The sequence below is a fragment of the Poecilia reticulata genome, linkage group LG7, assembly GCF_000633615.1.
Source record: "Poecilia reticulata strain Guanapo linkage group LG7, Guppy_female_1.0+MT, whole genome shotgun sequence".
Classification (NCBI taxonomy): domain Eukaryota; kingdom Metazoa; phylum Chordata; class Actinopteri; order Cyprinodontiformes; family Poeciliidae; genus Poecilia; species Poecilia reticulata.
In genome coordinates, this window is record NC_024337.1 from 18,785,624 (window position 1) to 18,797,195 (window position 11,572).

Sequence of the window (11,572 nt, forward strand, 5' to 3'; positions counted from 1 at the left end):
AGAAGCTAATGAGGAATTGCAAGTTATCCATTGTTATTCATTATCTAATAAAATAATTCTAACGTGAATTTGTCACATAAATTATTGTACAGATAAACACGACATAAGAAAGGTACAAGAACCAGATTATGAAGCCGGATATCGGCTGGCCCCGTCCCTGCCTTCACCTCCGAGTCCCTTCTTGAAGATGGGGAGGCCACAGGCAGGAGGATTCTGGGTACTTTTTTGAGCCGTGTCATCTGGAAAGAAAGCATAAACTGCTACAGACTGAGGGTCACGGTTCCCTCAAGCTGAATGACAATGATTATACGAAAAAATATCTAATAACATATATAATGTTAACTAAGACAGCTCCAAAATAATTCTGAACATATTACAGTCTAAACTGGCATAAATGTTGTTTGCATTACATAAAATGAATTGTTAAAAGAAATCCTTTCTGCTGAGAGTTGCTTATCTTATATCATATTATTGTAACATTGTTTAGCGCACTTAGTTGAATCTAATAAAGAAAACACATAAAGAGAGCAAACAAATGCAATAACATAAGAGAAGGTGTTACCTTACCTGCTTCTTCATCTAAACCGAGCATAACTCAAGACGTTCTGTGAAATAAATGTCTTGACATTGTACAAACAAGTGTCAAAAGCATAAAATCTGTTGTATTTATTCTTTTTATTTATTCCATACATTCTTTTGCTATTTTTCTGTAGCATTTGTAAATGTGCTTCACAGCAGTGCACGTGTAGAAAAGCTGCATCTCACCAAATCATATCAGCATCTTCTTCATTTCCCAAGTCCTCTGACTAATCCAGTCCTTGGCTCGGTCGACAGGTGAGCGCTGTGAATTTAGAACTAAACACAGCTTGGCCACTTTAGACCGATTTGTCTCCAGGTAGTCCTGGGTTTCCATCACAAGCTTATCCAGTGTCTCGGGTTGATTCTCGTCCAAGGACACCTCATCATTCATCATGGGGTTGAAGCGGAAGTAGACATCTGGGGGCAGCAAATCGCCCAAGAGGGTGTGGACCCCTTCAGTGTCAGTGGCGCTGAAGATCAGGTTAGTGATATTTTCTCGAAGGCTCGTGGAGGTACTAGGGCTCCTCTTGACATTGTCATAGCGTCCGGTGCCAAGGGACAGCACGCACTGAAAGGGTGTGTTGGGCCACATCAACCGGCTCTCGTGGACCGCCAAGTTGCAGGGATTGTTCATGATGATTCCTCCGTCCTGCAGTGACAGAGAAGATTCACATTTAATTCCACACACCTGCTGTATAGTTTACAAGAGCCAAAGGAAGTCAATCCAACATTCTAGCTCAGATTCACTGTTGCATAGATATTAAATGTCAATATGTTCATCACAATGAAAAACTACAGAAAAAAAGAAACTGCTCAGCAATTCCTGACTACATTTTATATGGCGTAAAATCCACTAAACCTCTGACTTCAGAGTTTGTGTTGCAGCAAATCCTGCTCTTAGAGCAGTGCTAACAGTAGCAGTCCCGCCGACTGTTTTCTGGGAAGATTTAGCAATGCATGTGGATCAAAACTGTGACATTTCTGTGGTCTTTTGTGACTCTTGGCAGGAGTTTTCTCATACTCTGTGTGGCTCTCAATAGTCTTAACTCTTGTATTGCCAAACGTTATTGCACAGACTACATGTAGAACCAAACAGGTTGGCAACAGAAGTGAAGACGGACATCGAAAAGCCAACTGATGATAAAGTTGCACTTAACCATAATAGATGCAACTAAACTAGTTAGCTAGTATATCTAACTAGTATATCAGCAGCTAGTTATCAGTGGCCTCAATTGCAGAGAGTCACAGAATGCAATGAAGATGTCTGCATGTGTCTCAAACGTTTTCCTGACATAAAGCTCCAGGAGAAAAAAAACAAAAACCCACAGAGAGAGAATAGTTTTACTCTTGGTCTATTTACAAGAATAAATAAACAAAATTTGATACATGTGATTGACATATAAAATATCAAATTATTATTATTATTTATTTATTTTTTTTATTTAATTTGGATGCATGAATTTAAGATGATTTTAAGGATGCATGGTTGTGAGACATGTTTGTGGCTAATGAATATTTTACATTGATAATTTTATTGCAGACAACTATACAACCTGGTGGATGTCATTCTGCAAAAGAAACTCCTGGAAGTATCCAGGTGCGGCTGATGATGCACGCACTGCCTCCCACATCTTGTAGTCGGACCCCCCTGAAAAGCGGCTAGGGCAGCCTGGTTTGTGGCTGTAGTTGCGAAACACAAAGGCCTTAGGGCCTGTGCCCCAGTTCACAACTGCACTGACAGCTGAAACCTGAAAAAGAGGAACAAATCCTTGGTTGCAAAGCTGAACGTGTACCAGCTTTGACCTAAATATCACACCTCATCAATTTTGAAAGAAGATATTGTCTTTACCTTTGGAGTGCCCTTGTTTCTGGATGTTTTAATTAGCAGATCAGAACCCATCGTCTCCCTTGTTCAAGTAAAATAGGTAACATGTGGGGAGTATAACTTATATCTCATTGTCAATGCTCATTAAGTTTCATTCTAATGCATATAAACAGATTTTTTTCAGAGTACGTACTGTAGTATTCTCTCCCAGGTTGCGGTATCATAGTAGGAGTGACTCCATCCCATGTTCACAGTGCCAACCAGCGGGTTTTGCTTGAAAACCTCGGTTCCAATTTGGCGGTACATTTCAGTACACTCCTCCAGAGAAACACGGCCCAGTCCCAACATGAAAGCTAAGATGGCTCCTTTTAGCATAAAGAAGCAATGACTTTAAAGTGACACATAGATACAGATTAAAACAGAAATATCTTAACATGTCAGACTTAGCTTGCTTTCTTTCTTGTTTTTTTAGTTTTTACCTGTGCTCACTCCACAGATGTAGTCAAACAGCTGGTGAATCTTTCTGCCGGTCTCATCTTCTAGTATCTTTAGTAACTGCAGAGGTACAACACCTCTGGGAAATGGAAGAACAGAAATATTTACAGTTTTCCAATTTTTACTCGCAAAAACCCCTAAAAAAAAAAAAAAAAAAAAAAAAAAACTGAAAACCATGTATCCTTCTCCTTCAACTTTCTGTCATGTTTTGGACTGTTACATAAACCCCCCAAAACATTGAAGTTGGTTTTTGTAAAGTGTAGAAATACTTCTAAAAGCAATGTAGTCATACAAAAAAAAGTCATGTGTCATGGTTCGAAAGTCATTTTATAATAGAAAAAAAAAGAAGACTGGAATTATTGTTACACAAAGTTTGAATTTTGTAAATGTATCTATAATTGGGATTGTTGTAGTCAACAATGCGCTCACACTGCAGCCTGAAGTGACCCAATTCCGATTTTTTGGCAATTCCGATTTTTTTGCCGGGGCCGTTCACACTGCCAGTAAATGCGACCTGTATGCGTTCTGCAGTGTGAACGGGCAAACGACCTGAAAGTGTCCCGCATGCGCAACAGAGGGCGCAATAGTGTCAGCGTTCTGCCAACTGCCATAAAAAGAAGAAGTGCTCAGTGTTTGTGGAAGTAAACATGGAGGCTAACGGTGGAGCTTAGCTTACATATTTAAAGTTGTTGTCCGACCGGAGCAGCATATTAACAACTTAATCCTCATATAGTCCGTCATGGTTGTTGTTTTTCTTCTCACTTGCGTGTATCAGTACGCAGAATAGTGAGTAAGCTTAAAATCATTTGACTGGCTCCCTTAAAAGGTCATATTTTCTAGCAATTAGCATTTAATACCTACTGAGTTTGACTATAATGCATTAAAGTCTTAATTTAACTATATGACTAGATCTTAATAGAATAGATTGGATCAATTTGTATGGCATTTTGATTGACTTGGACTCTACATAAATAGATATTAATTAGATGTGATTGTGTTGTAAAGTTCATTTAAATTAAAGCAAATGTGAGCTGATACTAAACAAGAAGAACTTAATCAGATTGAAATATATACTTAGAAGATGCTGGTTCACTGATTGATGTTCACTGATTCCTATTTTTTTCCTCAGTATTCATTTAATACTGACATTTAAAATTGAATTTTTCTGCTACTACATGTCTGTCTTGGATAATATGACACATTTTATTTCAATTTACTCCAAGATTAAGTGAATACAGCTGATCTATAATATTTTACCAGTATCACTATATTGCAGAATTTAGTTAAAGAAAGCAACTACTACTTCATTTACTTTGCACATTATAACTTATTAACAGTAAAGTTTCCAATATTTACTAACCTTGTACCTCCACCATCAATGGAGAGAACTCTGATGCCATGACCTTTGACTGGATCCACAAAACCAATCAGAGCTAAGGCTTCTCTTATAGAGGCCTGCAGTCCTCGATGGTGTTTGTAAGTTCGCCGCAGTCTCAACAGGTTGACTATACATCTCCCCTGGGGAACAAAAAGCATCTTGGATTTTTACATATTTTTTAAGCTTTTTAAACATTTGTAACCCTTACTTTGACACAAATGTTCACAAGACCTGCCAGATAAAAGACTTGCATGCTGGGAAGCGGATAAGGTGTTCATTGAGTACTTCTATGCAGGCAGTCATAATGTCTGGAGCTGAGGCTTGTTCTAGTCTCAGTATTAACCTAAGTGTGGTCTCCTCTGCTTGTCTGCGGGTCAAGACACACTGAAAATACACAACGTTTGCAGAGCTTTAACAGTGTACGAAACTCATATGAGGCAAAAGACCATATAAGATCTTTATACCTCTTGAAAGTTTTAAAACATTAGCATGCAAAATACACAAACTTCCAAGTGTGCTAAAGGGGATTAATGTGATGCGGCAACGCAGGAGATGATGGTGAAGCTATACAAAAATATGTGATTTTTATAACTGATTGTATTTTACTAATTGAAAATCTGAAAATAATAGTGTGCAAAACCACATATTGTTGCTACTTAGGCTAGAAGTGAGTGTTGTTGTTTTCTTTTTTTAACCAGTCTTAAACATCAAGAGACTGATTTTCTTTTGCCCATTCTGTAATGTGAAAGTAAACTGCTGGTCCCATCTAACCACAGGATGTTCTTTTACAATCTGGAAATCTGATGCTGTCCTTCCCTGGTCAGTTGTTACACAAACTCCTGGATGATAGATTGAGAATTATATATATTCAAAGCTTGCAGTATTGTTTTATAACCTAATCCTGCTTTAGATTTCCCCACAAATTTATCTCCAGCCATTGTTTGTCTTTATGATGCTGTTTGTTCTCTAATATTCTTCACAAACCTCTGAGGCATTCACAGTACAGATAAAAATAAAATATAATTATATTAATTAGTGAGATGTCTTCTGAGGTATATAATTGCCCTGAATTTCTTTTAGGGCATCAGATTAAAACTATCCCTATCCTTCTTCAAAATAACGAACTACTTGGGAGTTGGTCTATTAAACAAAACTCCATCTACTTTTTAAGGGCTACTGGTTGTAATGTGACAAAATGTGAACAAGTTCAAGCTATTAAACATGTCAGATCAACTCACCCTATTATTTATTAGGATCTCTGGTAAAGGCAATTCAGTTATGACTTCAGTCTCCTCAAACATCGAATTCAGAAAATCTGAAATAGCAGTAGTGGGACGGCGAAAGATGTCCATCAAAGATGTCTTCCTAAAGGATGCCAGGTCTATCTTTGTTTTGACAGTTGGACCAAGGTCCTTCTGTTCACTTTTTGATCTAAAATACTGATTGATATAAGATGATGTCTGAGAATAGCTGTCTTTCGAGCTGTCTTTCGAGCTAGCAGCTTTTGAGGTAGGTTTTGTTGAGACAGGACGTTCTTTGTCACTGTCAACTTCACCTACATCATCGCTGGCGCCAAAGTATCTATTGATGTGTTCCGCAATGTGGATGAATGAGTCCTCAGCGGTGTCGGCGACGTTTTGGTGTTGCGCTGTTGTCTGTTCTATATGTTGTTTAACTTCAGGCTTTTCACCAGAGTCTGGGATTTTTTTCTTCTTCACCTTCCGGGTCTTTTCTCTAGTAGCAGATAGATCCTGCTTTTGACCTGTGTCATCCACAGAGAACACTGAGCCAATACGTTTGGCAACGTAACTGAAGGTCTCGCCAAATACTGCAGTCAAAGGGCTGATGTCCAGTCCAGACTTTTCACCGCTGGAGGCAACAGTCTCTGGTTTTTCCTGTTTCTCTTTGGATTTTGAAGACTGTGCTTGGCTGCTGCCTCCCGGTTGTTTTTGATTTGCAGCTGACCACTGACTAAACCTGCGCTTTTGTGACTGGCACTGATATTCAGGAACTGTTACAATAAAACTGCCATTTTCAGCAAACCCAACGGCATGCCTTCTCTTAAAGCAAATGTTAAAGTGTCTGGACAGTGGGTGACTTTTCAGCACGCATGAATTAAAAATCCCAACTGGAGCTTTGGTTTTAAATGCCTCCTTATTAGTAAATGAATAAAAACACAAACAACGGAGATGTCTTACTTCCCTGGCAATTTCTTTAAAGAAGACTGAGGTGTAACTTGTAAAGAGCTTTGCACTGCTAGTACATGCATAAAGCCTGGATGAGTTCGGACAAAGTGCCAGTCTTTGGTCTCTTTTGAGACAGATCATTGTGTACATATTCCTGCATGATATTAAAGTCCTCTTAGTGAAACCTGAGCAAAATGGGTAACCCATTCTTGACTCAGTGTGGTATGAAGCTCCCAGACTTGTTGTGGACACCTCTTCTCTGTTGCAACATAATCAACTGCAACCTAAAAATAATCCATAACACAATCTTAATGAATCCAACTGATCAATCATTGGTCAATGAAGACCTACATAATGTACAGTGGCAAATATATAATTATATAAAATATCTATAAGATCATTAACAAATGTTTTATTTACACACAGTGTCTTGCAAAAAATGCACTCTACTGAGAAAGCAAAGTGAAGTGAAGGTAAAAATTTAGTCAGTTGACTTTTCCCCCAAAATTTGAAAAGGGTAGCCTTTATTTGGCATTATGCTCGGCTCTAGCTTGTTTCCTAGAACTGCTTAATGGGAATGTTATCCCAAGCTTTATTGTCCAGGTAAAAAATAATATACAACCTCGACCTTGCATACTTTGATTATTTCATACATTGAAATAGTCAAAGAATGCAATTTGACTACTTTGGCGAGTTACCTAATCCGATTATTTTTACTGTTACAGGGCAAAGTTGTGATCTAAACGATCATACCTTAACCTTCACAGCAGATTTGATAAACAGATTTAGCTGAAAAATAAATCCTTGTTTTGTCTTAAGTCCTACTCCAGTAAACTTCTGGGGACAACCAGTTCAGGTAAACAAAACCTCACCAAAAAGCAACTTCAAATTTTTACCTGTGGGAATTGCATGAAAAAATTCTGTCGTATTGTGTTGATCCAGACTTTGGGAGCGGTTCTGTTTGTGGACTGCTGGAGTTTTGGACCAGTTCAGTCAATCGTCATAGACGAAGATACATCATGAAGTCATGTCATCATTCCTGGAAAATCTAGAATTAGCAAGAGAGAGCATGTCTCTGAGCTGTTAGTCGGTACGTCACATCTCATCACACACAGAGTCAAACACACACAACATATATCTTATCTGATGTTTCAATGTATCAAGATTTAAAATGTTCAATAACTCATTTGAATGTCATCTTGAAATATTGACATGTTTTCCTCTTAAAAAAGTATTTACACGCACAGGTTCAAACTAAACAGATAGTCTCATCATGTTTCTTTTTGAGTAAAAAAAATATGATCAAAAGCATGAAAGCTGAAATGCATCTGTTTTTCTTTCCACAAGAGAAACATTTTGTGCAAACTACAGCCACAACTAACTTGTGTAACCTTTCGAATGATGAACATGCAACGCAGTGGAGATATTCATCTAACTTTACACTGAGTAATGTTTGTGTGCTTGTATCTGCTTGAACATAATATTAAAGGATTACTTACAAACAAAATGAAGTGTTAGGGGTTTGACATATCACAGCAACAATTTATCTCCTTTAAGTCTGCTCATAATAATGCAGACTTACAGTGGCATCTAGTGGCAGCTTTCTCACAGTCTTCTTATTTATTTGCTTTTGAAAAAAAAAATTTCAATCTGATTTTCTGGTATGACAGGAAATTGACTGCATTTTGCTTCAGTGACTTTCAGTCTTATCTCTGCACAATACATTTAACAAAATAGAACAGTTGCTAAAGCAGAACTCGTTTTCTGTCTGTCTTTCAAATTGCTTTATTGTCTGATCAGGCATCTTTTGCTGCTTAAAGGTCTTTTGTTGTTGATGTTGCTGAGTGTTTGTCATATACCAGCCTGTTCGCTAGAGGACACGTCTTTCAGAGTTGATGATGAGAATACAAGACTGAACTGCTGATCAGAAAATAGTGCTGTCACTCAAAATGAGCTCCATAAAACAGATTAAAACTTTACTCCAATTATGCTGTTCTTAACACATAACTAAGGCTGCACAGTGGAGCAGTTGGTAGAGCAGTTGGTAGAGCTGTTGCCTTGCAGCAAGAAGGTTATGGGTTCGATTCCCGGCCCGGGTCTTTCTGCATAGAGTTTGCATGTTCTCCCTGTGCATGCGTGGGTTTTCTCCGGGTACTCCGGTTTCCTCCCACAGTCCAAAAACATGACTGTCAGGTTAATTGGCCACTGTTCCTAGGTGTTGTGAGTGAGTGAGTGTGCGTGTGCGCGCGCATGGTTGTGTGTCTCTGTGTTGCCCTGCGACAGACCGGCGACCTGTCCAGGGTGACCCCGCCTCTCACCCGGAACGTTAGCTGGAGATAGGCACCAGCAACCCTCCCGACCCCACTAAGGGACAAGGGTGTCAAGACAATGGATGGATGGATTAACACATAACTATGTGCAGCTACAGCCAGCGAATAAATAATAGAACGCAAGCTTGCTTTTCTTAACTGAAGATATTTTATAACTATTTTGTGAATACAACAAAAGGCAAAAACACATCAATAGCTAATATCCTCATAATGTCACTCAAAACGTTTTTGAAACTGAAATATAACAGTAATGAAAAAAAAACATTACTAGCCACTACGCTCATCTTAATACTACACTCAAAACGTTTTTATAACTGAAATACAACAGAAAGACAAATATACTTCTACACGATAACGGTACACTCAAAAAATAATGTTCACTGCTCTGTGTTTTATCAACAACAACGCTTAAGTGTCTTCTAAGTTCATAAATACTTACAAAGATAAACGTTTCCCAAGGCACATAGCGTATAAAGCACATTCAGATATTCATAAGTTGCTTACTTTCTCCTAAATGCTTAAATTCTTGTTGACATGGTTACCGGAAGAATATACGTCAAAGACGTTTGCTGCTAAGAGCGCTCACTCGGTCATGTTTCTTCAAATGCAATATAACTAAAATAGTTTTGATAGACAAAGATAGTTTGTAAAACAAATGTCACACTATTATGCAATTCCAAACCCTTTTCTTTTTTACTATTGTTAGCATGCATTTACAAATTGCGAACTATGTATAAAAAAAAGCATAAAGTCTTTACCACACCTATATTCCAGCATTTTAATTAGATTTTCCTGCAGCACAATATGCAACACATTCATATCAATAAATATACAGTAGCTAATTTTAATAATGAAGTCAGGAAGAGTCAACAGATTTCTTTTCACAGCGTCCTGTGGTGCAATCCTCTGCCCGTCCAGTCCACTTAAGTCGATTCCTTGCAAAGATGGCGTATGATTTATCCATAAACGGCCTCACTGTTGACCACATCATAAAGCGGCCCAACCAGCCGAGCCCAACGGCGCCATACATCACTGCAAATGCTGGAACCCCGCGATGCACCTGGCAATGCCAAAAGTAAAGATGTAAGTGCATTTTTCAGATTATTCAGATTATTTAAATCTCAGTTAGGTTGTTCAGAGTTAACCTCGTCTTTCTCATCGATTACAGTCATCTCCTCCATGGCCATCTCATAGGTGACATCATTGTATTTTGCCCCATCGTAGCCTGGCTTAGAGATGTCAATAAAATGAACTTTCCCCGGTTGGTTTCTTTGCAGGAACTGGAGGAAGCGGATCTCTGTCATGCAGATGGGACACAACCCATCATACAACACCTGGAGAAGAATAGAGATTATGATACTTTAATCTGTTGGATTTTACTCATTCACAAAAAAATAAAAATAAAAACAAATACAAGCACGAAAATTGCTTATGGAAGGAAAAGTGTGAGCTGATGACAGTGTTATTGGTTCTGATGAAAAGTTGTCAGAATTAAGAAAGATGATTCTTGTTTATGAATGGGATATTTATTTTCTAATGTCGATAATGCTGCGTATTATGTACAAATTAACCATATTGATCAGAGGAGCAATGATGGCCTTTTTCTGGATATATAAGAGAAAAAAGTGGAATTTTTGGGGGGCGGGGGAACAGAAAGTTATCAAATTACTCAGTGCATCACAGTGTTTTACATGTTGGACTGCAAAAATCATTAATTTCATCATTATGCCTAAGCATATTTTTCATGAGTGATCATTTTCTTTATAACATAATGATAATCATGAGCTTTTATTTATTACATGAATAGATGCATCTGATAACATTTTTCGAAACATAATTATGGAGCAAACTGGCAAAAAAAAGCATCACTATGGAGTCGTGTTCAGCAACAGTGTGGAGTGTAATTTCTCAAAGTAAGCATATGTTTCATCACTAAAAAATTTTTTTGAGAGCAGCCTGATTGATTTTAAAATAATCCTTTGGCATAGGCTTCATATTAAGTGATTACACTTAGAAACAATTTTATTAGAATGAAAAGTTTTTATTACAACTTGTATTTTTTAGGTGAAATCAAGAACTGAGCTTCACCATTTACGTTTCCCAGAGATGTCAAGGCTCGCTGTTAGATTAATGAAAGAACAGGCATGTCTCACCTTGACACCTGCAGATTCGGAGTTGAGGTTCCTCCGCTGGTGTCTACAGAACCCAGGCGACACCAGCTTCACTGTCGGATTCATACAACTGGGGAACCTGACTGGAGCCGCTGTGGACAAACCCACTCTAACTTTACAAAACATAACTAACAAAACCACTCGAATAAGACACTGTCGAAACGATCAATTTAAAAATGCAGCCGAATATGGCTGATGCTATTAGAAAGTTCCTTAACTTTGGCAAAGTTAACGTCTGCGAATGGAAGAAAAAAAAAAAAAGACCGTGTTTAAGTTTCAAAGATCAAGAACAAACACATAACAACGGAGCTCCTCTTCTTCTTGAGTTACGGTAGGTCAAACAACAGTGCCACCTTCTGGAGGGTCTTTGTATTGAATCTAATAAACTGAACCATCAGTAATGCGCTTTATTTGCAAATCGTTATATTTTTGTAAAACAAAACAAGGCAAAATAAATGTTATATTGAGTACAGTAATTTCGCGTACCCACACCTTTACTTATATATATATAGGTGTGGGTACGTGAAATTACTGTACTCAATATAACATTTATTTTGGCTTGGGAGCTTGAGGGTTCTGCGCAGTATCTTGGCTGGGCCTAGAACTGC

General features: G+C 38.0%; 1 protein-coding gene across 4 annotated transcripts; it reads right to left on the reverse strand.

Moving 5' to 3' along the window:
* Positions 1–656: 656 nt before the first annotated feature.
* LOC103467668 (calcium-independent phospholipase A2-gamma-like) lies at positions 657–11,282 on the reverse strand. Of its 4 annotated transcripts, XM_008414261.2 has the most exons (12): positions 10,947–11,282; positions 9,939–10,127; positions 9,233–9,853; positions 7,360–7,511; positions 5,516–6,747; positions 4,509–4,661; positions 4,260–4,417; positions 2,884–2,978; positions 2,598–2,769; positions 2,429–2,486; positions 2,133–2,327; positions 657–1,228 (listed from the first exon to the last, which is right to left on the reverse strand). In XM_008414261.2, the coding sequence occupies exons 5-12, from the start codon at positions 6,668–6,670 to the stop codon at positions 770–772; spliced, it is 2,445 nt and encodes an 814-aa protein (XP_008412483.1). In that variant the 5' UTR covers positions 6,671–6,747; positions 7,360–7,511; positions 9,233–9,853; positions 9,939–10,127; positions 10,947–11,282; the 3' UTR covers positions 657–769. The 4 variants fall into 4 exon arrangements, with proteins under 4 accessions (XP_008412483.1, XP_017161429.1, XP_008412485.1 ...); XM_017305940.1 differs by lacking the exon at positions 2,429–2,486 and having other exon boundaries at positions 2,133–2,259; XM_008414263.2 differs by lacking the exons at positions 5,516–6,747; positions 7,360–7,511; positions 9,233–9,853; positions 9,939–10,127; positions 10,947–11,282 and having other exon boundaries at positions 4,529–4,653.
* Between the last annotated feature and the right edge of the window lie 290 nt (positions 11,283–11,572).

Excerpts from the sequence above, each read along its gene's own strand:
- LOC103467668 (XM_008414261.2), bottom strand. The coding sequence starts at position 6,670 with ATGGGTTACCCATTTTGCTCAGGTTTCACTAAGAGGACTTTAATATCA. Across the intron at positions 4,662-5,515 it reads AGATCCTAATAAATAATAGG|TGTGTCTTGACCCGCAGACA; the intron begins GTGAGTTGATCT and ends GTGTATTTTCAG. Across the intron at positions 2,487-2,597 it reads ACCTGGGAGAGAATACTACA|GGAGACGATGGGTTCTGATC; the intron begins GTACGTACTCTG and ends TACTTGAACAAG.